The sequence below is a fragment of the Pristiophorus japonicus genome, chromosome 5 (genome assembly GCF_044704955.1).
Source record: "Pristiophorus japonicus isolate sPriJap1 chromosome 5, sPriJap1.hap1, whole genome shotgun sequence".
Taxonomy (NCBI): domain Eukaryota; kingdom Metazoa; phylum Chordata; class Chondrichthyes; family Pristiophoridae; genus Pristiophorus; species Pristiophorus japonicus.
In genome coordinates, this window is record NC_091981.1 from 203,983,811 (window position 1) to 204,010,645 (window position 26,835).

Consider the following 26,835-nt stretch of genomic DNA (forward strand, 5'->3'; position numbering starts at 1 on the left):
ACTCACTTTGCAGTGTCAGCTCCACTGGTGATTAGCGTGTTTATAAGTAGTTCATGTCCATATCGAGCAGCTATATGCAAAGGAGTATTACCATTCTTATCTTCACAATCTATCTCTGCACCTAGAGAAGAAAAATAAATCAATCTGAGCATTAAAAAGTACATTTAAACTCTTAAAAACTACATTTTGTTACTACTTAATACATGTTTTGAATGAGAGTCAGACAATATATTTTGTTAAATGCACTATTTAGCACCAACAATTGAATAACAATGTCATAATTATATCTCTCATCATAAAAGCTTTCCTACTATTTCACAGTCAAAAGCTTTTACTTCAGGAATAAGCTCCAAGTGGTTATTTTCACTCACTACTCATCTCTGATCCAAGTAATTTGTAGAAATTCAACTAAAATTCTTGTTTGGCTACCAGTTAAGAACTTGAAAACTGACTCGCTTCACATTTTCGTGAGGTCTGTCTTACCAAGACAACCTGTTGCTATTACAAGAGGTCGGGGACAAAACCGTAAAAGGCGTAGGCAGAGGCACCCAACTGCACTGTGACACAGGTCATTAAAGCTGCTGTCCAAGTAAATAAAGCCACAAAAATGCAAACTGAATCTTTGGTTTTGTATCTACAGGCATAAAATATATAAGTATGTATGTAATATGAATCCTATACAAAAGACAGGTCACAGTTGGGAGTATTGTATAGGTACAGAGTTTTAGGCATTCTGTTGTAGAAGGATATAAATGTGGTGGAAAAAGGTGCAGCGCATATTCACTTGGATATCACCGGGGATGACTGATCACAGTTACGAAGCTAGATTTGAGAAAATGGGGCTTATTTTTTTTCCCAATGGAGCCGAGAAGGTTGATGGGTAACCTCAGAGGTTTTCAAGATTATTATGGGTCATGGTTCTGTAAATACTGATATTTTTACACATTGATCGATGGGATGGTAACAATAGGGCACAAATTTACAATTACAAAGAGGTAAATGGGAGGTTAGAAAAAAATCTTTATACACAGAGGAGAGTAAGAATCTGGAATTCCCTGCCACAAAGTGCTGCTGAAGCAGTGTATTGAGTATCTTTGAAAGGGAATTAGATGGCTATTTGAACAAGAGGAATATTAATCTTTAAGACGCATCAAGTCACTAGCCTTTACAACTGTCTAAGCAGAAGATTCCTAGCTATTTGGTGTTTATGAGCTATCAGTGTTTGTATTCTATGTGTCGTTGAAACCTAATTGTGATTTACCAATTTATTTAGTTATACAAGGTTCTCTCCTCCCTTGCTAATGATTTCATTCCCTTCTTGGCCACTTATTCAGGCTGAACAAAACCATTCTCAACTTTGGCACTGCGTTTAACCCTGAGCTGAGCTTCAAATCCCATGTCTCAAATCACCAAATCTGCCCGCCTATACTCCTACAAAAGTAAAATACTGAGGACGCTGGAAATCTGAAATAAAAACAGAAAATGCTGGAAATACTCAGGTCAGGCAGCATCTGTGGAGAAAGAGTTAATGTTTCAGGTTGATGACCTTTCATCTGCCTATACTCCTGCCTGCCTGCTTTCCTCCACCTCAGCTCCTTCACCGCGAAACCCTTCTCCATATTTTCATCACTTCTAAACTCGATTACACCAATTCTCTCCTTGCTGATGATCCATCGTTCAGCCTCCATAAACTCCATATTCTCCAAACCGTATCCTGTTCTGCATCAAGTCTTGCTTACCAATTACCCCATCTCCTTTGACCTATATTAGCACCATCTTCTAATGTATTCCATTTAAAATCCTTGTCTTTGCCTTTCAATCCCTCCACAGCTTCACTCTTCCCTACCTCTGCCATCTCCTCCTGCCTTACACCCTCTCTTGCACTCCTTGGTCCTCTGACTCACCTCTCCTGTACCTCACCATCCCTCCCTCCCACCTTCACCCACCATTTACCCTGCCTCAGTCTTGCTCTTTAGAATTCCCTTCGTAAATTCCACGGCCTCTACTTCCCGGTCCTCCTATATCTAGTTACCTGTCCTAACTGTGTCTCGTACTTCAGAGTCTGTTGCTCGTTATTTCACATTGCAGATGCTATATAAACACAAATTGTTATTTTACCGTCCTTGATTTCCATTCAGACCTCAAGGTAAAGAAGGGGTACCACTGTTGCCCTGCATCAAGTTTTCATGTCTGTTTTCTTTGGCAGCTGAAAAAGCCAAGTCCAATGGAAATGCTCAATATCTCACTTCACATAAATGTTTTGCTTTAGGCACGCGTTCTGAGTTACAAGTACAGGGTATATTTATTTTGAAACAGGTTTGAAGTACTCCTGAGGTTTGTCTCGTGAAATCTGATGTGTTTGCTCTTGCTTCTGTTTAACTATGTTTAATAGATAAGATTTGTGGTTGGTGGTAAATGAAATAAAACCTGTCAGACTGTTTATCTGACTATCAGAGAAATCTAGTTACCATTTCCAGTGCACAGAGTCAATAAATCGATTTGTTATTCATGTAGGGAATGTGACTTTGCAGATTACTTTGTGCACAAGGTCATGTTTCGCTTCCCAGAAAGCACAAACTTATGTATAGAAGTAGTCCTCTACACAAAGCACGAGAAAAAATATCTGGAGAGCACCTGAATAGAAGAGCAATTGAACAAATTTGGGACAAATAAAATCACTCCTATTACTTTCATAGACCAAAACAAGCAGTCATGTCAGTTATGACGTAGTTTTGGTGGAAGATGAAGCTAAGCTGTAGCCAAGGCACCTAGAATTCTGTGGCTCCTGATGGCAATTTTTTGCAGTAAGAGTAACAAAATTCTGTAATGTATATCTAGTTTATGGGGTTGTGCCAATCTCAATATAACAAAACTAAACTGGTAACTTTTGTTGAGAAAAATTGGATATTAAAATAGTTTATAGTAATAACAGTTTACTTTGCTTAGCCACGTGATATCTAGTTCACAGTAATTATTTGTACTAAGTCTCCCTTCTGCGCATGCGTCTAGGATAAATATCAATGACTCCACCTCCCCCCGCCCCCACCGCAGTGCAATTCCCACCAACACCGCGTATGCGTCCTCCTCTCTCGTCTTCACAATGAGGACACCCTCCATGGTGTTGTGTGGCACTACCACCGTGCTAAATGGGATAGATTCAGAACAAATCTAGCCTCTCAAAACTGGGCATCCATTAGGCGCTGCAGGCCATCAGCAACAGCAAATTTGTAATCCACCACAATCTGTAACTTCATGGCCCGGCATATCCCTCACTCTACCATTATCAAGTCAGGGGACCAAACCTGATTCAATGAGGAGTGTAGAAAAGCATGCTAGGAGCAGCACCAGGCATACCTAAAAATGAAGTGGCCAGCTGGTGAAGCTACATAAATGTCAGTATGTAACAAGCCCAACATGGGAGGGGGCGGTTTTGGATTTAGTTTTGGAGAATGAAACTGGGCAGGTGGAGGGGATATCAGTGGGAGAGCACTTGGGTGCTAGTGACCATAATTCAGACAGATTTGAGGTAGTTATGGATAAGGACAAGGATAGACCAGGAATAAAAGTCCCAAATTGGGGAAAAGCTAACTTTGCCAAGTTGAGAAGTGATTTGGCCACAGTGGACAGAAAACAGCTGCTTGCATGTAAATCAGTGTCGGAACAGTGGGAGGCATTTCAAGGAGGAGATCCGGAGGGCTCAAGCCAAACATGTCAAATTCAAATTCCTGGGACATTGGAACCGGTTCTGGGAGGAGATGGGACCAGTACAAACTGGACGGTCTGCACCTGGACAGGACCGGAACCAATGTCCTAGGGGAAGTGTTTGCTAGTGCTGTTGGGGAGGGGTTAAACTAATATGGCAGGGGGATGGGAACCTGTGCAAGGAGACAGAGGGAAGTAGAATGGGGGCAGAAGCAAAAAATAGAAAGAAGAAAAGTAAAAGTGGAGGGCAGAGAAACCCAAGGCAAAAATCAAAAAGGGCCTCATTACAGCAAAATTCTAAAGGGGCAAAGTGTGTTAAAAAGACAAGCCTGAAGGCTCTGTGCCTCAATGCGAGGAGTATTCGTAATAAGGTGGACGAATTAATTGCACAGGCAGCAATTAATGAATATGATATAATTGGCATCACTGAGACATGGCTCCAGGGTGACCAAGGCTGGGAACTCAACATCCAGGGGTATTCAACATTCAGGAAGGATCGACAGAAAGAAAAAGGAGGTGGGGTAGTGTTGCTGGTTAAAGAGGAAATTAACGTAATAGCAAGGAAGGACATTAGCTTGGATGATGTGGAATCTGTATGGGTGGAGCTACGGAATACCAAAGGGCAGAAAACGCTAGTGGGATTTGTGTACAGACGACCAAACAGTAGTAATGAGGTTGGGGACAGCATCAAACAAGAAATTAGGGATTCGTGCAATAAAGGTACAGACTTTAATCTACATATAGATTGGGCTAACCAAACTGGTAACAATACGGTGGAGGAGGATTTCCTGGAGTGTATTAGGGATGGTTTTCTAGACCAATATGTCCAGGAACCAATTTAGAGGGCTGGCCATCCTAGACTGGGTGATGTGTAATGAGAAGGGCCTAATTAGCAATCTTGTTGTGCGAGGCCCCTTGTGGAAGAGTGACCATAATATGGTAGAATTCTTCATTAAGATGGAGAGTGACACAGTTAATTCAGAGACTAGGGTCCTGAACTTAAGGAAAGGTAACTTCGATGGTATGAGACATGAAATGGCTAGAATAGACTGGCAAATGATAATTAAAGGGTTGACGGTGGATAGGCAATGGCAAACATTTAAAGATCACATGGATGAACTTCAACAATTGTACATCACTGTCTGGAGTAAAAAATAAAACGGGGAAGGTGGCTCAACCGTGTCTAACAAGGGAAATTAAGGATAGTCTTAAATCCAAGGAAGAGGCATATAAATTGGCCAGAAAAAGCAGCAAACCTGAGGACTGGGAGAAATTTAGAATTCAGCAGAGGAGGACAAAGGGTTTAAGTAGGAGGGGGAAAATAGAGTATGAGAGGAAGCTTGCCGGGAACATAAAAACTGACTGCAAAAGCTTCTATAGATATGTGAAGAGAAAAAGATTAGTGAAGACAAACGTAGGTCCCTTGCAGTCAGATTCAGGTGAACAAAGAAATGGCAGACCAGTTGATGAAGACACAAATAATCTTCTGGAAATACTAGGGAACCGAGGGTCTAGCGAGAAGGAGGAACTGAAGGAAATCCTTATTAGGCGGGAAATTGTGTTAGGGAAATTGATGGGATTGAAGGCCTATAAATCCCCGGGGCCTGATTGTCTGTATCCCAGAGTACTTAAGGAAGTGGCCCTAGAAATAGTGGACACATTGGTAATCATTTTTCAACAGTCTATCAACTCTGGATCAGTTCCTATGGACTGGAGAGTAGCTAATGTAACACCACTTTTTAAAAAAAAGGAGGGAGAGAGAAAACAGGGAATTATAGACCGGTTAGCCTGATATCAGTAGTGGGGAAAATGTTGGAATCAATTATTAAACATGAAATAGCAGCGCATTTGGAAAGCAGTGACAGGATCGGTCCAAGTCAGCATGGATTTATGAAAGGGAAATCATGCTTGACAAATCTTTTAGAATTTTTTGAGGATGTAACTAGTAGAGTGGACAAGGGAGAACCAGTGGTTGTGGTGTATTTGGACTTTCAAAAGGCTTTTGACAAGGTCCCACACAAGAGATCGGTGTGCAAAATTAAAGCACATGGTATTGGGGGTAATGTACTGACGTGGATAGAGAACTGGTTGGCAGACAGGAAGCAGAGAGTCGGGATAAACAGGTCCTTTTCAGAATGGCAGGCAGTGACTAGTGGGGTGCCACAGGGCTCAATGCTGGCACCCCAGCTATTTACAATATACATTAATGATTTAGATGAAGGAATTGAGTGCAGTATCTCCAAGTTTGCAGATGACACTAAGCTAGGTGGTGGTGTGAGCTGTGAGGAGGATGCCATGGCAGGGTGATTTGGACAGGTTAGGTGAGTGGGCAAATGCATGGCAGATGCAGTATAATGTGCATAAATGTGAGGTTATCCACTTTGGGGGCACAAACACGAAGGCAGAATATCTGAATGGCGGAAGATTAGGAAAAGAGGAGGTGCAACGAGACCTGGGTGTCATGGTACATCAGTCATTGAAAGTTGGATGCAGGTACAGGAGACAGTGAAGAAGGCAAATGGTATGTTGGCCTTCATAGCTAGGGGATTTGAGTATAGGAGCAGGGAGGTCTTACTGCAGTTGTACAGGGCCTTGGTGAGGCCTCACCTGGAATATTGTGTTCAGTTTTGGTTTCCTAATCTGAGGAAGGGCGTTCTTGCTATTGAGGGAGTGCAGCGAAGATTTACCAGACTGATTCCCGGGATGGCAGGACTGACATATGAGGAGAGACTGGATCGACTGGGCCTGTATTCACTGGAGTTTAGAAGGATGAGAGGGGATCTCATAGAAACATAAAATTTTGACGGGACTGGACAGGTTAGATGAAGAAAGAATGTTCCCGATGTTGGGGATGTCCAGAACTAGGGGAAACAGTCTAAGGATGGGTAAGCCATTTAGGACTGAGATGAGGAGAAACTTCTTCACTCAGAGAGTTGTTAACTGTGAAATTCCCTACCGCAGAGAGTTGTTGTTGCCAGTTCATTGGATATGTTCAAGAGGGAGTTAGATATGGCCCTTACTGCTAAAGGGATCAAGGGGTATGGAGAGAAAGCAGGAAAGGGATTCGGAGGTGAATGATCAGCCATGATCTTACTGAATGGTGGTGCAGGCTCGAATGGTGGTGCAGGCTCGAAAGACCTGCACCTATTTTCAATGTTTCTATGTACCCTTAAAGAAAAAGGGTGGGAATAATAATTCTAGAGCCCCCTGGATGTCTAGGAACTTACAGGGGAGGATAAAGAAAAAAAGGGAAGCTTATGCCAAATACCGAAAGCTAAATACTGTAGAATCTCTGGAGGAATATAGAAAGTTTAGAGGTAAAATTAAAAGGGATATTAGGAATGCTAAGAAAACATGAAAAATTCTTGGCAAGTTAAATTAAGGAAAACCCAAAGATGTTCTATAAATATATTAAGAGCAAGAGGATAACTAAAGAAAGGGTAGGACCTATTAGAGACCATGAGGGTAATGTGTGTCTGGAGACGGAAGATGATGGTACGGTTCTTAATGAATACTTTGTGCCGGTTTTCACAAAGGAGAGGGCAAATGCAGATACCACTATCGAGGAGGAGTGTGAAATTCTGGATGAAATAAAGTGAGAGAGGAGGTATTAAAGAGCAGCTTTGAAAGTGGATTAAGTCCCCAGGCCCGGATGAAATGCATCCCAGGCTGTTGAGCGAAGTAAGAGATGAAATAGCAGAGGCCTTGACCATCATTTTCCAGTGCTCTTTGGATTTGGGCATGGTGCCAGAGGACTGCTAATGCGGTACCCTTGTTTAAGAAGGGAGAAAGGGATAGGCCGAATAATTACTAATCTCAGTGGTGCGAAAATTATTGGAAAAAATCGTGAAGGACAGGATAAATCTACATTTAGAAAGGAAAGGATTAATTAGGGACAGTCAGCACGGATTTGTTAAGGGAAGATTGTGCTGGACTAACCTGATTGAATTTTTCGAGGAGGTAACCAGGGGGGTCGATGAGGGTAGTGCATACTACCTAGTGTATGTAGACTTTAGCAAAGTTTTTGATAAGGTCCCACAGGCAGACTGGTCACAAAGGTAAAAGCCCATGGGATCCAGGGCAAAGCGGCAAGTTGGATCCAAAATTGGCTTAGGAAGCAAAGGGTAATGGTTGATGGATGCTTGTGACTGGGTGGGGTTCCGCAGGGCTCGGTACTGGGTCCCTTGGTTTTTGTGGTATACATCAATGATCTAGATTTGAATATAGGGGGTATGATTCAGAAGTTTGCAGATGTTATTAAAATTGGCTGTGTGGATGATAGTGAAGAGGAAAGTCTGGAGGAGGATATCAATCTACTGATCAGGTGGGCAGAACAGTGGCAAATGGAATTTAATTCGGAGAAGTGTGAGGTAATGCACTTGGGGAGGACTAATAAGGAAAGGGTATATACATTAAACGGTAGGCCACTTAGAAGTGTGGATGAACAAAGGGACCTTGGAGTGCTTGTCCACAGATCCCTGAAAGTAGCAGGCCAGGTGGATAAAGTGGTTAAGAAGGCATACGGAATGCTTGCCTTTATTGGCCGATGCATAGAATACAAGAGTAGGGAGGTGATGCTTAAATTGTATAATACTCTGGTTAGGCCACAGCTGGAATACTGCGTGCAATTCTGGTCGCCGTATTATAGGAAGGACGTGATTGCACTGGAGAGGGTGCAGAGGAGATTTACAATGATGCTGCCTAGAATGGAGAATCTTAGCTATGGGGACAGATTGGATAAGCTGGGTTTGTTCTCTTTGGAACAGAAGAGGCTGAGAGGAGACCTCATTGCGGTGTATAAAATTTTGAGGGACCTGGATATAGTGAATAGCAAGGAACTATTTCCCTTGATGGAGGGGTCAATTACGAGGGGCCTTAATTTTAAGATGGTTGGTGGAAGGTTCAAAGGGGATTTGAGGGGAAGCTACTTCACGCAGAGGGTTGTGGGGGTCTGGAACTCACTGCCTGTAAGAGTGGTAGAGGCAGAAACCCTCACCACATTTAAAAGGTGCTTGGATGGGCACATGAAGTGCCGTAATCTGCAGGGTTATGGACCTAGAGCTGATAAGTGGGATTAGATTGGAAAACCTCTTGTTGGCTGGCGCAGGTATGATGGTAAGTACTGCAGGGAATCGAACACGGCCACAGTGATCTCCTGGACTTGTTTCGATCACCTGGATGGGTCGGAGAGGAATTTTCCCAGATTTTTCCCTCCCATCAATTGGCCTGAGTTTTTTTTAATTTGGTTTTTGCCTCTCCCGGGAGATCACATGGCTCAGGTTGAGGTGGAGTGTAAAATGTTGCGATGATGCATGGGATGTACCAGTTGCGTGGGGTGGACTGGTTGGGTCAGATGCTCTTTACCTTTCCGCCATTGTTCATTGGTTTATATGTAACCTTCAGGGCTGCTGACCGAGGGCCGTGTGGCTCTTTGTCGGCCGGCGTGGACATGGGCTGAAATGGCCTCCATCTGCACTGTAGATTTCTATGTTTCTATCCCCAACCTCAATGGTCATGGAGCCCAGCAAAAGACAAGGCAGAAGAGGTTGCAACCATCTTCAGCCAGAAGTACAAAGTGGATGATCCATATCGACCTCCTCCTGAGGTCCCCACCATCACGGAAGCCAGTCTTCAGCCAACTCGATTCACGCCACGATATCAAGAAATGGCCAAGCACACTGAATACAGGAAAGACTAAGGGCCCCGACACATAGAAAATAAGTGCAGGAGTAGGCCATTCGGCCCTTCAAGCCTGCACCACCATTCAATAAGATCATTTTTTGATCATTCACCTCAGTACCCCTTTCCTTTCTCTCCATACCCCTTGATTCCTTTAGCCGTAAGGGCCATATCTAACTCCCTCTTGAATATATCCAATGAACTGGCATCAACAACTCTCTGCGGTAGAGAATTCTACAGGTTAACAACTCTCTGAGTGAAGAAGTTTCTCCTCATCTCAGTCCTAAATGGCTTATCCCTTATCCTTAGACTATGTCCCCTGGTTTTGGACTTCCCCAACATCGGGAACATTCTTCCTGCATCTAACTTGTGCAGTCCCATCAGAATTTTATGTTTCTATGAGATCCCCTCTCATCCTTCTAAACTCCAGTGAATACAGGCCCAGTCGATCCAGTATCTACTCATATGTCAGTCCTGCCATCCTGGGAATCAGTCTGGTGAACCTTCGCTGCGCTCCCTCAATAGCAAGAACGTCCTTCCTCAGATTAGGAGACCAAAACTGTACACAATATTCCAGGTGAGGTCTCACCAAGGCCCTGTACAACTGCAGTAAGACCTCCCTGCTCCTATACTCAAATCACCTAGCTATGAAGGCCAACATACCATTTGTCTTCTTCACGGTCTGCTGTACCTGTATGCCAACTTTCAATGACTGGATAGAGTGGATAGGAAGAACCTGTTTCCCTTGGCAGAGTGTTCAACAACCAGGGAACATAGATTTAAAATAATTCCGGCTGTTGTGCTGAAGACTTGTGCTCCAGAACTAGCTGCACCTCTAGCCAAGCTGTTCCAGTACAGCTACAACGCTGGCAACACCCGAACATGTGGAAAATCGCTCTGGTATGTCCTGTTCACAAAAATAAGACAAATCCAATCGGCCAATTACCACCCAACTCCCAATCATCAGCAAAGTGATGGAAGGTGTTGTCGACAGTGCTATCATAGAATCATAGAAATTTACAGCACGGAAGGAGGCCATTTCGGCCCATCGTGTCCGCGCCAGCTGACCAAGAGCTATCCAGCCTAATCCCACTTTCCAGCTCTTGGTCCGTAGCCCTGTAGGTTATGATACTTAAAAAAAAATACTTGGATGTGTACTTAAAAAGTGTGATGAGGCTTTCTGCCTCAACCACCCTTTCTGGCAGTGAATTCCAGACCCCCACTATGCTCTAGGTGAAGAAATTTCCCCTCATATCTCCTCTAAACCCGCCCCCAATTAGTTTAAATCTATGTTCCCTAGTTGTTGAACACTCTGCCAAGGGAAACAGGTCCTTCCTATCCACTCTATCCAGGCTCCTTATCCCCTCCCTCCCTATAGGCGGTCCCTCGAACGAGGATGACTTGCTTCTACGAGTTCACAGGTGTTTCAATGAAAGACCCGATGTTCCAGTCCTGAACTCCAATTGAAGGTGTGGAAGATGCCTGTGCGTGAATTTTTTCACACCAGCCACCACACGAGCTTGACAGAGCTAGGTCTTTATTCAGTGGCTAGGGTTAACCAGGATGACTGGAGACCGGCTCTACTGCACGGACCTAGCGCACAAACATATTGCAGTGTGAGCTGGCCCCCATGTACTTAATGTATGCCTCTTTCCTTGCCCTCAAATTGTTCCCTCGTGGCTTTATTCATCTATGGAGTCTCATTCGCGTTTAGTTTGTATGTTTCCATGAGATCCCCTCTCATCCTTCTAAACTCCAGTGAATACAGGCCCAGTCGATCCAGTCTCTCCTCATATGTCAATCCTGCCATCCCGGGAATCAGTCTGGTGAACCTTCGCTGCACTCTCTCAATAGCAAGAACATCCTTCCTCAGATTAGGAGACCAAAACTGAACACGATATTCCAGGTGAGGCCTCACCAAGGCCCTGTATAACTGCAGTAAGACCTCCCTGCTCCTATAGTCAAATCCCCTAGCTATGAAGGCCAACATACCATTTGCCTTCTTCACTGCCTCCTGTACCTGCATGACAACTTTTAATGACTGGATAGAGTGGATAGGAAGGACCGGTTTCCCTTGGCAGAGTATATTGTTCCTGCACTCTGTTGAACATCGTTTTACATGTTTCCCATTGTTGTTTGCCAATATTGTTGCCCATTTTATTTTCCCAATTTCTTTTCTCAGCCCCTCAAAATCGGCTTTTCTCCCATCTATTAACCTGGTTTTTGTCATACTTATGTCCTCAATTAGCATCTTACAATGGTCTAACCAGTGATTCATACAGTTCAAGTATAACCTCTTGTATTCCATGCCTCGACTAACAAAGACAAGTATTCCATATGCTTTCTTAACCACCTTATCTACCTGGCCTGCTGCCTTTAGGGATCTGTGGACCTACACTCCAAGGTTTCTTTGTTCCTCTACACTTTTCAGTGTCGTACCATTTAATGTGTATTCCCTTGCATTGTTAGGCCTCGCCAAAAGCATTACCTCACACCTATCCAGATTGAATTTCATTTGCTACTGTTCCGCCCACCTGACCAATACATTGATATCTTCCTGCAATCCGCAGCTTTCTTCTTCATTATCGACACAGCCTATTTTAGTGTCATCTGCAAACTTCTTAATCATACCCCCAACATTCAAGTCCAAATCATTGATATATACCATACTATCAAGCGAAACTTACTTACCAATAAACTGCTCGCCGATGCTCAGGGGTTCTGCCTGGACCACTTTTCTCCAGACCTCATTACAGCCTTGGTCCAAACATGGACAAAAGAGCTGAATTCCAGAGGTGAGGTGAGAGTGAATGCCCTTGAAATCAAAGCACCACTTGACAGAGTGTGCCATCAAGGAGCCCTTGTAAAATTGAAGTCGGGGAAGCGGGGGAAAACTCTCTGCTGGCTGGATTCGTACCTAGCACAAAGGAAGATGGTTGTGGTTTTTGGATGCCAATCATCTCAGTATCAGGATATCGCTACAGGAGTTCTTCAGGATAGTGCCCTAGGCCCAACCATCTTCAGTTGCTTCATCAATGACCTTTCCTCCATCACAAGGTCACAAGTGAGGATGTTCGCTGATGATTGCAGTGTTCAATTCCATTCGCAAGTCCTCAGATATTAAGCAGTCTGTGCCCACATGCAGCAAGACTTGGACAACATTCAGGCTTGGGCTGATAAGTGGCAAGTAACATTCGCACCACACAAGTGCCGGGCAATGACCATCTCCAACAAAAGAGTCTAACCACCACCCCCTTAACATTCAATGGTATTACCATCGCCTACCATCAACACCCTGGGGGTCAAAGTTGACCAGAAACTTAACTGGACCAGCCATGTAAATACTATGGCTACAAGAGCAGGTGATGAGGCTGGGTATTCTGCAGCAAGTGTCTCACCTCCTGACTACCCAAAGCCTTTCCACCATCTACAAGGCACAAGTCAGAAGGATGGGGGAATACTCTCCACTTGCCTCGATGAATGCAGCTCCAACACTCTAGAAGCTGGACACTATCCAGGACAATGCAGCCCGCTTGATTGGCACCCCATCCACCACTGGCACACCATGCCTGCAGTGTACACCATTTGCAAAATGCACTTCAGCAACTCGCCTAGGCTGCTTCGACAGCACCTCCCAAACCCTCAACCTCTGCCATCTAGGACAAGGGCAGCAGGTGTATGGGTGCACAATTCAAGTCCCCTCCAAATCACACATCATCCTGACTTGCAAATATATCGCTGTTCCTTCATCGTTGCTCGGCCAAAATTCTGGAACTCCCTTCCTAACAGCACTGTGGAAGTACCTTCACCACACGAACTGCAGCGGTTCAAGAAGATGACACCGACACCTTCTGAAGGGCAAGTAGGAATGGGCAATAATGCTGGCCTGGCCAGTGGAGCCCACACCCCATGAATGAATTAGAAAAAAAAACATTTTGACTCAGAACCCTTGGCATTGGTTCTAATAAAATTAATATGATGAACACTGGATGGGGGAAGAAATTCTTCAATTGGTGAACAGAAAGCATCATGGCAACGACCCCCATTACAAGAGCTGTTGCTTGAAGCTTGTGGTGGGAAGGTATCCACTTCCCTTGCGAACTTGAGAGATATTTGCACAGCTATAGCCCAAATCACTCAAGTTAGGCTGTATATCTTCTCATCAATTCATCACCATATTACATTTGATAGCTCAATCCCCAGAGCTGTTGTCCCATTAAAAAAAAGTTTATACATTAGTTGGTATAAGGAAGTGGGGCTAGCAAACAGCACTGACCATGTTCTTCATAATTGGCGCACAGCAGGTTCAATAACATCTATATACAAACACATACTTGAGGAGCCTTCAGACCTGCGAAAAATATTAGATTTGGCAAATTAATTATGTTACTAATGTAAATTCAGCCCCAGTGAAAGCAATGAGCGATGATGGCGGCAGCAGCAGTGGCAACAAGGGCTGTCCTGAGGCTGAGTGACAGAATTTCACTTCAGTAACCACACTTTGGAAACAGGACAAAAGCCATCAATCAAGAGGTAGTTGTATATATGGGAAAATCTGACGTGTTCAATACTGGTAGTAGCATGTTAATTTATATCACTAGAAATCTTGCATCATTGTGTCTGTCTGTAAGACTGTATGTCTCTGTGCTTTGACCTATAATACTGGAATGAGCCTGCAATACATGATCAATTTGAGTTGTTGCATGGTTAGCATGGACCAGTAAGATCGGCACAAGTTTTTTGCCCGCTACTTTTATGAGCTTTGCTTTTTTTTTTAAAAAAAAAGCATTCTTGCTGAGTTCTTTTCCTCCCTCTCTCGACTGCAGCAAATCTCAACTTGCTCAACCTCTCTGTTCTACATGATCTGAACCTTCCATACCCACTCAGGCTCTGTATTTAACCCAGCTTCTCTGCCCTGCATGATCCCAACTTTCAGGCCCAATCTTGTTCCTCTGCCCTGTTCAGCTTTGATTCCAACCTCTTTTCTCTGCCTTTTCTGACCCAGCTCTACCTCATGCTTCTTCCTTGCCTGATCTCTGTCTGTTCGAGCACCAACTCAACCTGCCATCTTATCAGACCCCTGACCCGAATGGCATCTTCCCAGCTACCCAATCCTGAATGGCACGCAATGTATTGGGTTCCACCTCCCTGCCATTATTTTCCAGCTTATAGCCTCCAGACTGACACTATTTTCTCAGTGTATTTCTGCTGTTGCCAGTGACAGGAAGCTACGAGTGATTCCACAAGGGATCTACTAGTGTCAGTACATAAGGACAGGTTCACAATTTGTAGTTTAGATTTTGGTCATCCTAATTTCTGATGAAAGGCTGAAATACAATTATCAATGTTTTCAGGTTTGTCCAACATAATTTTCAAAGACCATATATAAATTATGTTGTCAATCTCTATACTGATAGTTGAACATGGTTACATTTGATTAATATTTTGATAAATAGAAGACTCCTAAGCCTCCCAGCTAATTAAGAAATATTAAATTCCCACGTTATCTCTCAAGTGGTTGAAGTGAAGACATAAGTGGATTTTCTCTAAAATTACATATCAAAGAACAATTTAAACATGGAGAAGATTATATGAATAGCTAAATAACTGGTTTAATGAAATGCCAATTACCATTCTGGATGATGGTCTGTGACCTTGAGAATCTGCCATGAATTGCTGTCATGTGCAATGGAGTCTTCCCATCTTTACTCTAAAACAGAAATACATCATATATAGGTTAACACTGCGGCAACATGTATATTAACATATGACTTATAGGATCTATTTTTCCCATTATGACAAAGTCTCTAAATGCCACTTATCATAGATAACGACTGAAAAATCAAAATTGACAAGTTATGTATGCTTTACACCATTTAGAAAGAAATGACTTAAAAAAAAACTATGCCATGCTGGAGGGTTAGCCCCTCAGTAATCCATGCAATGTACCCACTCAACCAAAAAGGATGGTGTTCAATGATCAAGACAGCTCAATGTGCAATGAGTTACTCATCCACGAGAGAGACCCTTAAGTAGGTCAGTCATTCCACATGAGCAGTTTCTAGGTTCTCCTACACACCACTGGGACCTACATTTCCAGGTCATATTGTCTTTTACTATGAACAGATTTACATTCATATTAATTTTATTTCCATCACTTCCATTACACTGAAGACTCTGCTATCTACTCAAAAAAAAAGCTACCATACCACTAAACTATCAGGACATTTATTTGGAAAGAGTGATGCAGTTAAAGAAGAACTGACTGAAACAGCATATTCATATTGGTCTGAAGAGCAGTAAATAATAAATAAAATTTTTAAAAGCCAATAGAAGGACAAAACTATGATCTAGAACTTTTATCTTCTTTATAACTTTATAAAGGCAAGAGGTATCAATGACAGAATTAAATCTTTCTACTCCAGAACAAGCTATTTTTCATAGAGCTGTTCCTATAGTGTGCCATTGAAATGCAATCCTACCTCAAAAGAACACATCCTGCTACATGATTGAGGGATTTTGACAAGGTAAACAGAAAAAAACTATTTCCACTGGTTGGTATGTCGGTACTTAGAGGGCAATAAATCATGACTAAAAAAAATTAAGAAAGCAGTAGGAAAAATTCTTTGAAGGTTATTAGGACATAGAATTCCCTATGCAGAAGTGGTAGAAGCAGAATCCATATTGGACTTCGAGAGAGAAGTGGATAAATATTTCAAAACGGATAATTTACAAGGGGAATGAGAAACAGAACTAAATGGATAGTTCTCTTTCTGAAATCTGGCATAAGTGTTATGAGCCAAATGGTCTCTGTCTATGCTGTAAAATTCTAAGATTCTAATTTAAATGGAATTTTTCTTCGAACTATCATTTTACTTGCATAAATTAATGCCTAAATTTGTTGACAGCCAGATACTAAAAACATCAACTCACTTCTACTTTTCTTAGAAATGGAAAGCATCACTTGGAGTGGTCTGATTATACTCTACACATCATAGAGTTTGTGTTTACATCAACTCTTACACTTTCAAAAAGTCCAAGGAACATTCCTATTCCCTAAACAAAATGGTTTGACTTGTTTCAAAAAAAATGCTCACACAAACTCTGTTGATGACTTTGTGGATAAATTTAAAGTGGATAAAGATTTGTCACTAGGATATACAAACCAGAAAGTCACACATTTAATTCGAATCTATGCTGAATTAGATAATCTCAGGGCAGCAGTTTTTATAAAATTGAGAAACTGTGAAGGGCCAAGGCCCATATTATAGGTCGCTACCAAGGTTGAAAAGAATAAGAGAACACAAGGTAAAAAAGAAAGTAGCAGCTGCAGTGTCAAGCTTGGATTTTAAAAGCTTGAAAACTGTATGAAAGGCAGAGGATGGTAAGGACTTCCACGGGTTTGAGATGCTGGGAAAGAATGAGCTAGAATAGGAGACTTGATTTCAACATAGGGAGGAGGAGCAGCAGTCCTAATCCATGTGTCTGCGCTGTTCCTATACGACAAGTCAATCAGGTGCCAGTGTGATATGTGATGAGTGCACGCTCGACACAAAGGATAGTATGCAGGTACAGCAAGTGATCAGGAAAGCCAATGGTATCTTGGCCTTTATTGCAAAGGGGATGGGAGTATAAAAGCAGTGAAGTCTTACTACAGCTATACAAGGTATTGGTGAGGCCACACCTGGAATACTGCGTGCAATTTTGGTTTCCATATTTACGAGGCAGTTCAGAGAAGGTTCACTAGGTGATTCGGGGATGAGGGGGTTCACTTATGAGGAAAGGTTGAGTAGGTTGGGCCTCTACTCATTGGAATTCAGAAGAATGAAAGCTAATCTTATCGAAACGTATAAGATTATGAGGCGGCTGGACAAGGTGGATGCAGAGAGGATGTTTCCACTGATGGGGGAGATTAGAACGAAAGGCCTTTTAGAATAAGAGGCCGCCCATTTAAAACAGAGATGAGGAGAAATTTCTTCTCTGAGGGTTGTAAATCTGTGGAATTCGCTGCCTCAGAGAGCTGTGGAAGCTGGGACATTGAATAAATTTAAAGACAGAAATAGACAGTTTCTTAAACGATAAGGGGATAATTTATTATGAGGAGCGGGCGGGGAAGTGGAGCTGAGTCCATGATCAGATCTGCCATGATCTTATTGAATGGCGGAGCAGGCTCGAGGGGCCGTATGGCCTACTCCTGTTCCTATTTCTTATGTTCTTATATTAAATCAGATGTCAGCTTTGGTTCAGTGGTAGCACCCCTGCCTCTATCAGGTGGTCATTTGTTCAAGCCCTAATTGAGATTTAAGCACATAATCTAAGCTGGCACTGTCAGAGATGTTGTCTTTCAGTGAATGTAAAAGATCCCATGGTACTATTCAAAGAGCAGGGGGAGTGCTCCATGAGTCCTGGCCAACATCTATCCCTCAACCAATATTAAAACAGATTATCTGGTCATTTATCTTATTACCTTGTGGATCTTGGCTGCCGCACTTCTTGGTTCAAATTGGCTGCCGTATTTCCCTACATTACAACAGTGAACATTACTTAAAAAATAAATTGATTTGTTGTGAATTGCTTTGAGACATCCTGAGATTGTGAAAGGAGTTATATAAATGCAATTTATTTTTGAAACTATTGGACTGATTGTAAAATAATGACCAGCTCATTTTGCTTTTAAATAGAACCAAATAAAAACTATGAAAACTGGTGTAGTAGTTCAGAATCCCCATCTTTCCATCTCTGGGACTTCAATGCAGTTCAGACTACAGATTCAAATTTCGTCTCTCTGTCATTAATGGACTGAACATTAGTTTAGAGAGTATTTGAGCATTTTCAAACTAGTTTCTACTGAGAATTGCTTCACAGACAAAACTGACAATACAACTCAAATTGACACTACCAATCAGCTATTGGGGCAATGGAAAATTCACACCGGTAGAATGAAGATGTCCTTCAAAGGTTGGGGCTGAGACAGTGTTGTGGAACGATGAAATGAGCATTTTTCTGCATCACTTCTGCATTACCTTCAACCAAGGAAAGTTAATTGAAGAAACTGGGTGCTAAAATTGAAAAAAGTATTCCATTCCCCAGTACTGAAATTCAGAAGCAACAGAAACATTTTTTTTTTTTTTTTTAAATGTAGAATTTTCAAATTGAGGTGTAGCCAATGAATTGATAAATATATTTTTAGAAAATTATACACGGTAAGAGGTAGGTAAGTGGAACTTATTGTGGGATAGGATAGAGGAAGCTCTGTCCTGGATGAGAGGCAAGAACTGAGTATAGCATTGGAGCAATCAAGTTTGAAGATGGAGTACAGAGTTTCAGTTTTGGTGGAGCTGTGGTTGTAATGGAGGAAGGTCATCGTAGAAGTGGGCATCATGGCAATGGACTGCATATGGGACTTGGGCTCAACTCAGGGACAAATGGGACATTGTGGCTGCGCACAGCTGGTTTTAGTTTTTTTCAAGGGGAAGGAGATGGGAGGCTAAGATGTGGCCTTTCTGGCAAGAGCCAAACAGAATGTTAGCTGGGGCTGAGAAAGTTCTAGGTGATCCATGACAGCGGCAAACAAGGATAACATGCATCAGTCATGGAGTTGAGGATAGTAATGCAGAGGGGTTAAGCTGGGTGGAAGTTGGTCCCACATTTACAGTTAACATTGCTGATGGGGAGTTCACAGTTGAGGAAGCCAAGGATGGAATCTCAAAGCATGGCAAGGTTAGTGTGTGGACACTAGAGAAGAATCCATTTTGAGGGCTACACGAGCTACACAGAATTTACAGTATAGAAACAGGCCATTCATCCCAACTGGTCTATACCGGTGTTTGTGCACCACACGAGCCTCCTCCCACCCTTCCTCATTTAACATTATCTGCATATCCTTCTATTCCTTACTTCCTCACGTGATTATCTAGCTTCCCCTAAAATGCATCTATGTTATTCGCCTCAACTACTCCTGTGGTAGCGAGTTCCATATCCTTACCACTCTTTGGGTGAAGAAGTTTCTTCAGAATTCCCGATTGGATTTATTGGTGACTCTTATATTTATGGCCCTGATTGTTGGGTCTCCTCCCACAAGTGGAAACATCTTCTCTACGTTTCTTTCCCTTTTCTGAAGAGCCCTAGCCTGTCCATCCTTCATCCTTGTAATTCTTTTTAGCACCTTCTCTATCCATTTTATAATATGGAGACACAGTACTCCAAGTGTGGTCTAACCAAGGATCAATATGTTTAACATAACGTCTCTGCTTTTCAATTCTATCCCTCCAGAAATGAACCCCAGTGCTTTGCTTATGACCTTATTAACCTGCATCGCTACATTTAGTGATTTGTGTATCTGTCTTCCCAGATCACTTTGGTCCTCTACCCCATTTAGACATTTATTTTCCAAGTAGTATGTAACCTCCTTATTTTTCCTACAAAAAAGTAACACCCCAGCTATGTTAGGAAAGGCAGGAATGGAAGCAAGAGTAGGTGGTGTCAGAGGAGAAGCAGTGGAGCAGATGAAATTGTCAATCATGCCAAAGACTGCTCAGAAGTCAAGAAGTGTAAAAGGAGAATATTGAGCTGCTGCTGCAGTCAAACAATATTGTCGACTTTTGACCATGGCTATCTAGCAGAGGGGTGGAACCCAGATTGAAGAGATTCAAGTAGGCATTGGTGAGAGAGGTGGACAGAGTTGGGTGGTGGTAAAATGCATAAGGACCTTGTAAAGGAAAAGGAGGGTAGATAAGGCATGTTTGGAGAAGACGGAGAGGCTGAGGGAAGCTTATGAAATTTTAGCTTAACCATTGCCGATTCCAAAACAGGCAAATTTTTGCTGCTTAATATTTATCATAACAAAACACATTAAGCCATATATCGATCTCATGTTTTAAAGGGAAACTATATGAAATATGCTTTCAACTGACAAAAACTGGTATCCTTCTGACACAACCTCAACCAGAATCAAAGACCAAAACTTGCAGTTAACTTTTACAGATGTTTACTCTGAAATGTGGAACCTAATAATTTATAATTAGGGCATCTGATCTGCCAAGGAAAACATTTAAGTACAAAAATTAAATCAACAAATCTAAACATAATAGGGAGTTGAATGTCATTGCTGCCAAAAATAAAATCTTTAACATTCATTTATTTCAACCTAGTTCTCAGCCTTACAAATTTGGGGACTTTTATTTTCATTTACTGACAATACGTGCATTTATCCCTTACCTTAATGTTCACTTCCGCCCCATTACTGACCAACAGTTCTAAACACAGTGCACCATGTGTTGAAGCAGCAGCAAAGTGCAGTGGGGTGAAGCCCTTCTCATTCACTTGGTTGACATTTGCTCCACATTCAATGAGCTCATTCACAACTACATCCTGGCCATTGTAACAGGCCACGTGGAGAGGGGTATTTCCATATGCATTTGGTTCATTAATCTGTGGAAGTACATAACAGTAAATGGACACAAGAGTACACATGAATTTTATTAGCAATGCTAATAAAATCTAAGAATTCTACAAAGAACAAGTCTAAAGATCCAGAGACATGCTCACAAAGTTTTAAAATTGATGCCAACATTCTTCACTATCAGCAAAATTGTGTTTAGCAATTCATTGTGTTGAGCAATGAATTGCTTTCATTCTAAGGAATGGTTAATATAATTTAATAAAATACTTGGAAGCTACTTTTACAAATCCATTAATATTTGGTTTGTGTTGAAACCATTTTGATTCCAAACTCCTTGTTCACTTTAGCGGATTTCATGATAACTTAACTAAACTATTTTAAATTGTTCACTACATATATGGGAAACAAATGCGAAAGAAGATGAAATTGGGCTGGGGCATTATGCAGCTATTTTTTTTTTAAAAGTGGAAAAAACCCAAAGAATTTGTGGAAGATTGTTTGCGATCTCCAGAGAAAAGAAACTAGACAGAGGAAAGCACATATTCATACAGCAAACAGCAGCTGAAAATGCAACTCTCGGCCTCTTTTACAAGATATTAGCAGAAATAGTTCAAATGTTTTATTGATGCATTTAAAAAAAAAATTATTTCTGGGATTTGGGCGTCACTGGCAGGGCCAGCATTAATTGCCCATCCCTAATTGCCCTCGGGAAGGTGGTGGTGAGCAGCTTTCTTGAACCACTGAAGTCCTTGTGGTGAAGATACTCCCACAGTGATGTTAGGGAGAGAGTTCCAAGATTTTGAATTAGCGATGAAGGAACGGTGATATATTTCCAATGTTTGGACCAAGGCTGTAATGAGGTCTTGAGCAGAGTGGTCCTGGCGGAACCCAAACTGAGCATTGGTAAGTAAGTGGCGCTTGATAGCACTGTTGACGACACATTCCATCACTTTGCCAATGATTGAGAATATTGAGACTGATGGGGCGGTAATTCACCGGATTGGATATGTCCTGCTTTTTGTGGACAGGATGTTGTCGGAGCCCATAACCTTTGCTGTATCCAATGCGCTCAGCCGTTTCTTGATATCACATGGAGTGAATCGAATTGGCTGAAGACTGTCTTCTGTGATGGTGGGGACCTCAGGAGGAGGCCAAGATGGATCATTCACTCAACACCTCTGACTGAAGATATGTCGCCAATGCAGCATTACCTGAATACTGCACTGAAGTGGTGCCCTAGATTATGTGCTCAAGTCCTGGGTGAGGTTTGAACCCACAGCCTTCTGACTCAGAACCAAATCGACACAGCAAAATTAACTGCTATCAAATACATCTGAAGGACTTGGGCCCAGGAGGGTCACCAGAGAAAGATTCTTCTATACGCCACATTTCCCTCGTCCACCAAGTAGTCGGGATCTCGCCGCTGGGCTCTTCTCTCTCAGTTACTCGGGGAATCCTTGTTAGTTTATTTTCCTCCGCTGAGTAATCTGCTGAAATTCAGCAGGTTGTCTGATCTGAGTTTGGTGGATGAGTGTCAGCTATCCTAAGAAAAATTTTAAGGGAACCAGCTACAGTGAAGGGTTTTGATAGAGTAAATAAGGAGAAACTGGCAGCAGGGCCAGTAACCAGAGGACACAGATTAAGATAATTAGCAAAAGAGCCAGAGGGGAGATGAGAAATGTTTGTAAACTATGCTTTCTGAAAGAGGGAAGCAGATTCAATATTAACTTTCAAAAGGGTGTTGGATGTATTTTTGAAAAGCTATGGGGAAAGAGCGAGAGATTGGGACTTATTGGATAGCTCTTTCAAAAAGCCAGCACAGGTATGATGGACCAAATGGCCTCCTTCTGTGTTGTAAAAATCTATGAAATAAGCAAATTACGTAGGTGTGAGGGGAGAGTTGGCTAAGGTAGATTGGGAAACTACATTAAAAGGTATGATGGTAGACAAGCAATGGCTAGCATTTAAAGATTGCATAATTTACAACAAACATACATTCCTTTAAGGCACAAAAACCCCACTGGAAAAGTGATCCAATCGTGGCTAACAAGAGAAGTTAAAGCTGGTATTAGATCAAAAGAAGAGGCTTATACTGTTGCCAAAAAGAGCAGTAAGCCTGAGGTTTGGGAGGATTTTAGAATTCAGCAAAGGAGATCCAAGAAATTGATAAAGAAAGGGAAAATAGAATGAGAGTAAACTTGCAAGAGACATAAAAACAGACTGTAAAAGCTTCTTTAGGTATGCAAAAAGGAAAAGATTCGCAAAAGTAAATGTGGGTCCCCTACAGGCTGAGACAGGAGAAATTATAATGGGGAATAAGGAAATGGCACAGAAATTAAACAAACACTTTGTGGCTGTCTTCAGAAGACACAAAAAAACCTCCCAGAAATAGTGGAGAACCAAGGGTCCAGCGAGACTGAGGAACTGAAAGAAATTGGTATTAGTAAATTAATTGTACTGGAGAAATTAATGGGACTGAAAGCTGATAAAATCCCCTGGACCTGATGGCCGACATCTTCGGGTTTTGAAAGAGGTGGCTATTGAGATTGTGGATGCATTGGTTGTCATCTTCCAAAATTCCATAGATTCTAGAATGGTTCCTGCCGATTGGAAGATAGCTAATGTAACCCCACTATTTAATAGGGTACTACAGACCAGTTAGCCTGACATCAGTAGTAGGGAAAATGCTAGAATATATTATTAAGGATATGGTGACAGGGCACTTAGAAAATACTAATAGGATTGGGCAGAGTCAACACGGATTTATGAAAGGGATATCATGCTTGACAAATCTGTAGAGTTTTCTGAGGTTGTAACTAGTAGAATAAATATTTAGATTTTCAGAAGACATTTGATAAGGTGTCAAACAGGTTATTAAAAAAAATTAGGGCTCATGGGATTGGGGGTAATATACCAGCATGGATTGAGGATTGGTTAATGGACAGAAAACAGAGAGTCGGAATAAACGGGTCATTTTCAGGTAGGCAGGCTGTAATTAGTGGGATGCTGCAAGGATCGGTGCTTGAGCCCTAGCTATTCACAATCTGTATCAATGATATGGATGGGGGGACCAAATGTGACATATCCAAGTTTGCTGATGATACAAAGCTAGGTGGCAATGTAAGTTGTGGAGAGGATGTAAAGAGACTTCAAGAGGATATAGACAGGCTAAGTGACTAGGCAAGAACATGGCAAATGGAATATAATGTGGTGAAATGTGAAGTTATCCAATTTGGTAGGAAAAATAGAAAAGCAGAGTATTTTTAAAATGGTAAATGATTGGGAAATGTTGGTGTTGAGAGGGACCTGGGTGTCTTTGTACACGAATCACTGAAAGTTAATATGCAGGTACAGCAAGCTATTAAGAAATTAAATGGTATGTTGGCCTTTATTGCAAGAGGATTTGAGTACTAAAGTCTTACTGTAATTATATAGGGCCCTGGTGAGACCACATAAGGATAAGGGGTAAGCCATTTAGGATCGAGATGAGGCAAAACTTCTTCACTCAGTTGTTAACCTCTGGAATTCTCGACCGCAGAGAGTTGTTGATGTCAGTTCGTTAGATATATTCAAGAGGGAGTTAGATATGGCCCTGACGGTTAAAGGGATCAAGGGGTATGGAGAGAAAGCAGGAAAGTACTGAGGGCAATGATCAGCCATGATCTTATTGAATGGTGGTGCAGGCTCGAAGGGCCGAATGGCCTACTCCTGCACCTATTTTCTATATTTCTATGTTTCACACCTGGAGTATTGTGTACAGTTTTGGTCTCCTTACCCAAGGAAGGATATACTTGCAATTGAAGGAGTGCAACGAAGGTTCACCAGACTGATTCTTGGGATGGGGGGGGGGGGGGATTATCCTATGAGGAGAGATTAAGTGGACTAGGTCTTTCTTCTCTAGAGTGTAGAAGAATGAGAGGTGAGCTCATTGAAACATTCAAAATTCTTACAGGACTTGACAGGGTAGATGCAGGGAGGATGTTTCCCCTGGCTGGGGAATCTAGAACCAGGGTTCACAGTCTCAGAATAAGGGGTCAGCCATTTAGGATCGAGATGAGGAGAAACTTCTCCACTGAGAGGTGGTGAAGCTTTGGAATTCTCTACGCCAGAGGGCTGTGAATATATTCAAGATAAAGATCGATAGATTTTTGGTTATTAAGGGAATCAAGGGATATGGGGATAGTGCAGGAAAATGGAGTTGAGGTAGAAGATCAGCCATGATCTTACTGAATGGCGGAGCAAGCTCGAGTGGCCGAATGGCCTACTCCTGCTCCTAATTTTTATGTTCTAAAGATGGTTGTGAATGGTTCAGCCTTATCTTTTGCACTGGCCTCTGCTATCACTGAGGATGGGGATGTTAGGAGCAGGAGTAGGCCATTCGGCCCCTTGAGCCTGCTCCGCCATTCAATGAGATCATGGCTGATCTTCTACATCAACTCCACTTTCCTGCACTATCCCCATAACCCTTGATTCCCTTAATATCATGGAGCATCGTCCTCCCGTTAGTTGTATAATTGTCCACCACCATTCACGACTGCATGTGGCAGGAATGCAGCGCTTTGATCTGAGCTGTATACAGGACAAAGTGAGTTTCTACTACAATAAAAAGAGAAAATACTATAATCAGTCAGCAGGTCAAGCAGCATCTTAGAGAGAGAAAAAAAAGTCAATTTTTCAGGTCAATGACCTTTCAACTTCACAGATGCTGCCTGATCTGCTGAGCGTTTCTAGCATTTCCTGTTTTTATTCAGATTTCAGCATCCACAGTATTTTGATTTTGACTTTCTATGTTAGGCTTTGCACACCTTTTTGATGTGCATGAATTGTCAAGTGTTAGGTCATTGCTCACATGTAACAGATTAGATGATGGAGGGCTAGGGAAAGTTGACATGTTTTTACACAAATATACTGTACAATGGGAGGAAACCATAAATGTAGCTAATATTTTCCTCAGTGCTGAAAATTATTTTGATAAAAGTTCAGAGGGCTATGGTTAATTATGGATACAAACCTACAAGTACTTTCAAGTTTCACTATCAAAATTAAGAATGTAGTAAGAAAAAGAGAGTAAACTTGGTTTAAAAAATCCAAATGAAACAATGGACAAACCAAATGAAGATGTCAGCAAGTAGCAAATTAATGTTCAAGTACAGAATGTTAATATTTGGTGCTCAAGTGATTGTTTCCACTATTTCCATTGTCAAAATGCAGGCTTAAGGAAAATTCAGTCTGGCGAAAATACTTTCACTAAAAAAGGAATCCATGGGGTACGTAAACAAAGTTCATGGATAATGTCAAGTGCTTAGTTTTAAAAAGAAATCCAGCATCTCATGGAGACTTCAGAAGTTTGGTTAAAATATAATGATGTATTAAGTTAATAGCAGAACAAATTCTTATCCAGAAATGAGCTACATAGAGAAAAATCGAAGAGCTGGATCATTTCACAAACATTCAACTGAACAAATTGAAGTTCTTCAACTTACATCAACTCCAAGATCTAGCAGGTACTTGACTACGCTGAGCATTCCACTGGAAGCTGCAGCATGAAGCGGCGTATAAGCTTTCTTATCCTTGCATGTCACTTCAGTTCCATGTGCTACCAACAGTTTGATCACCTCAATGTGGCCTACAAAAAGCAGCAGGGTAAGCATGACATCCAGGCACTGACTTGTTACATTGTCAACAATACCACAACTATTATTGCTATTTGACATTAGCAAATCTATTAAAATCACTGAGTGGATCTCAACAACTATTTTACAAAGACATTTCACCAAGACCTAGGTCATATTAATTCAATGTAAGAATACATTATAAAAGGTCCACATTTTTCTGCAGCACTAGTAATGTTTGTAGGTATTTTCAATGTTAATTGTAACATTAGCTACTAAAACAATAGTCGATAGAGCCAATTCTAAAAAAAACAGGTTGAGTCTACATTATGTTACAGGCTCCGGCCATTGAGTGTCACTGTGGAGCAACCTAATTCTGAATCCCGTGTGTTAAGTCAGCAGCCATTGAATAAATACAGGAAATACCTAACTAGGTTTAGA

General features: G+C 41.8%; 1 protein-coding gene across 3 annotated transcripts in view; it reads right to left on the reverse strand.

Moving 5' to 3' along the window:
* LOC139264567 (serine/threonine-protein phosphatase 6 regulatory ankyrin repeat subunit A) overlaps nucleotides 1-26,835 on the reverse strand; it is a 235,379-nt gene that overhangs the window by 97,603 nt on the left and 110,941 nt on the right. For all 3 annotated transcript variants that reach the window (XM_070881239.1, XM_070881238.1, XM_070881240.1), the window contains exons 7-10: nucleotides 26,266-26,408; nucleotides 20,599-20,811; nucleotides 15,013-15,091; nucleotides 7-121 (exon numbers count right to left, since the gene is read on the reverse strand). In XM_070881239.1, coding sequence (XP_070737340.1) covers nucleotides 7-121; nucleotides 15,013-15,091; nucleotides 20,599-20,811; nucleotides 26,266-26,408 — 550 coding nt within the window. The remainder of the gene's footprint in view (nucleotides 1-6; nucleotides 122-15,012; nucleotides 15,092-20,598; nucleotides 20,812-26,265; nucleotides 26,409-26,835) is intronic.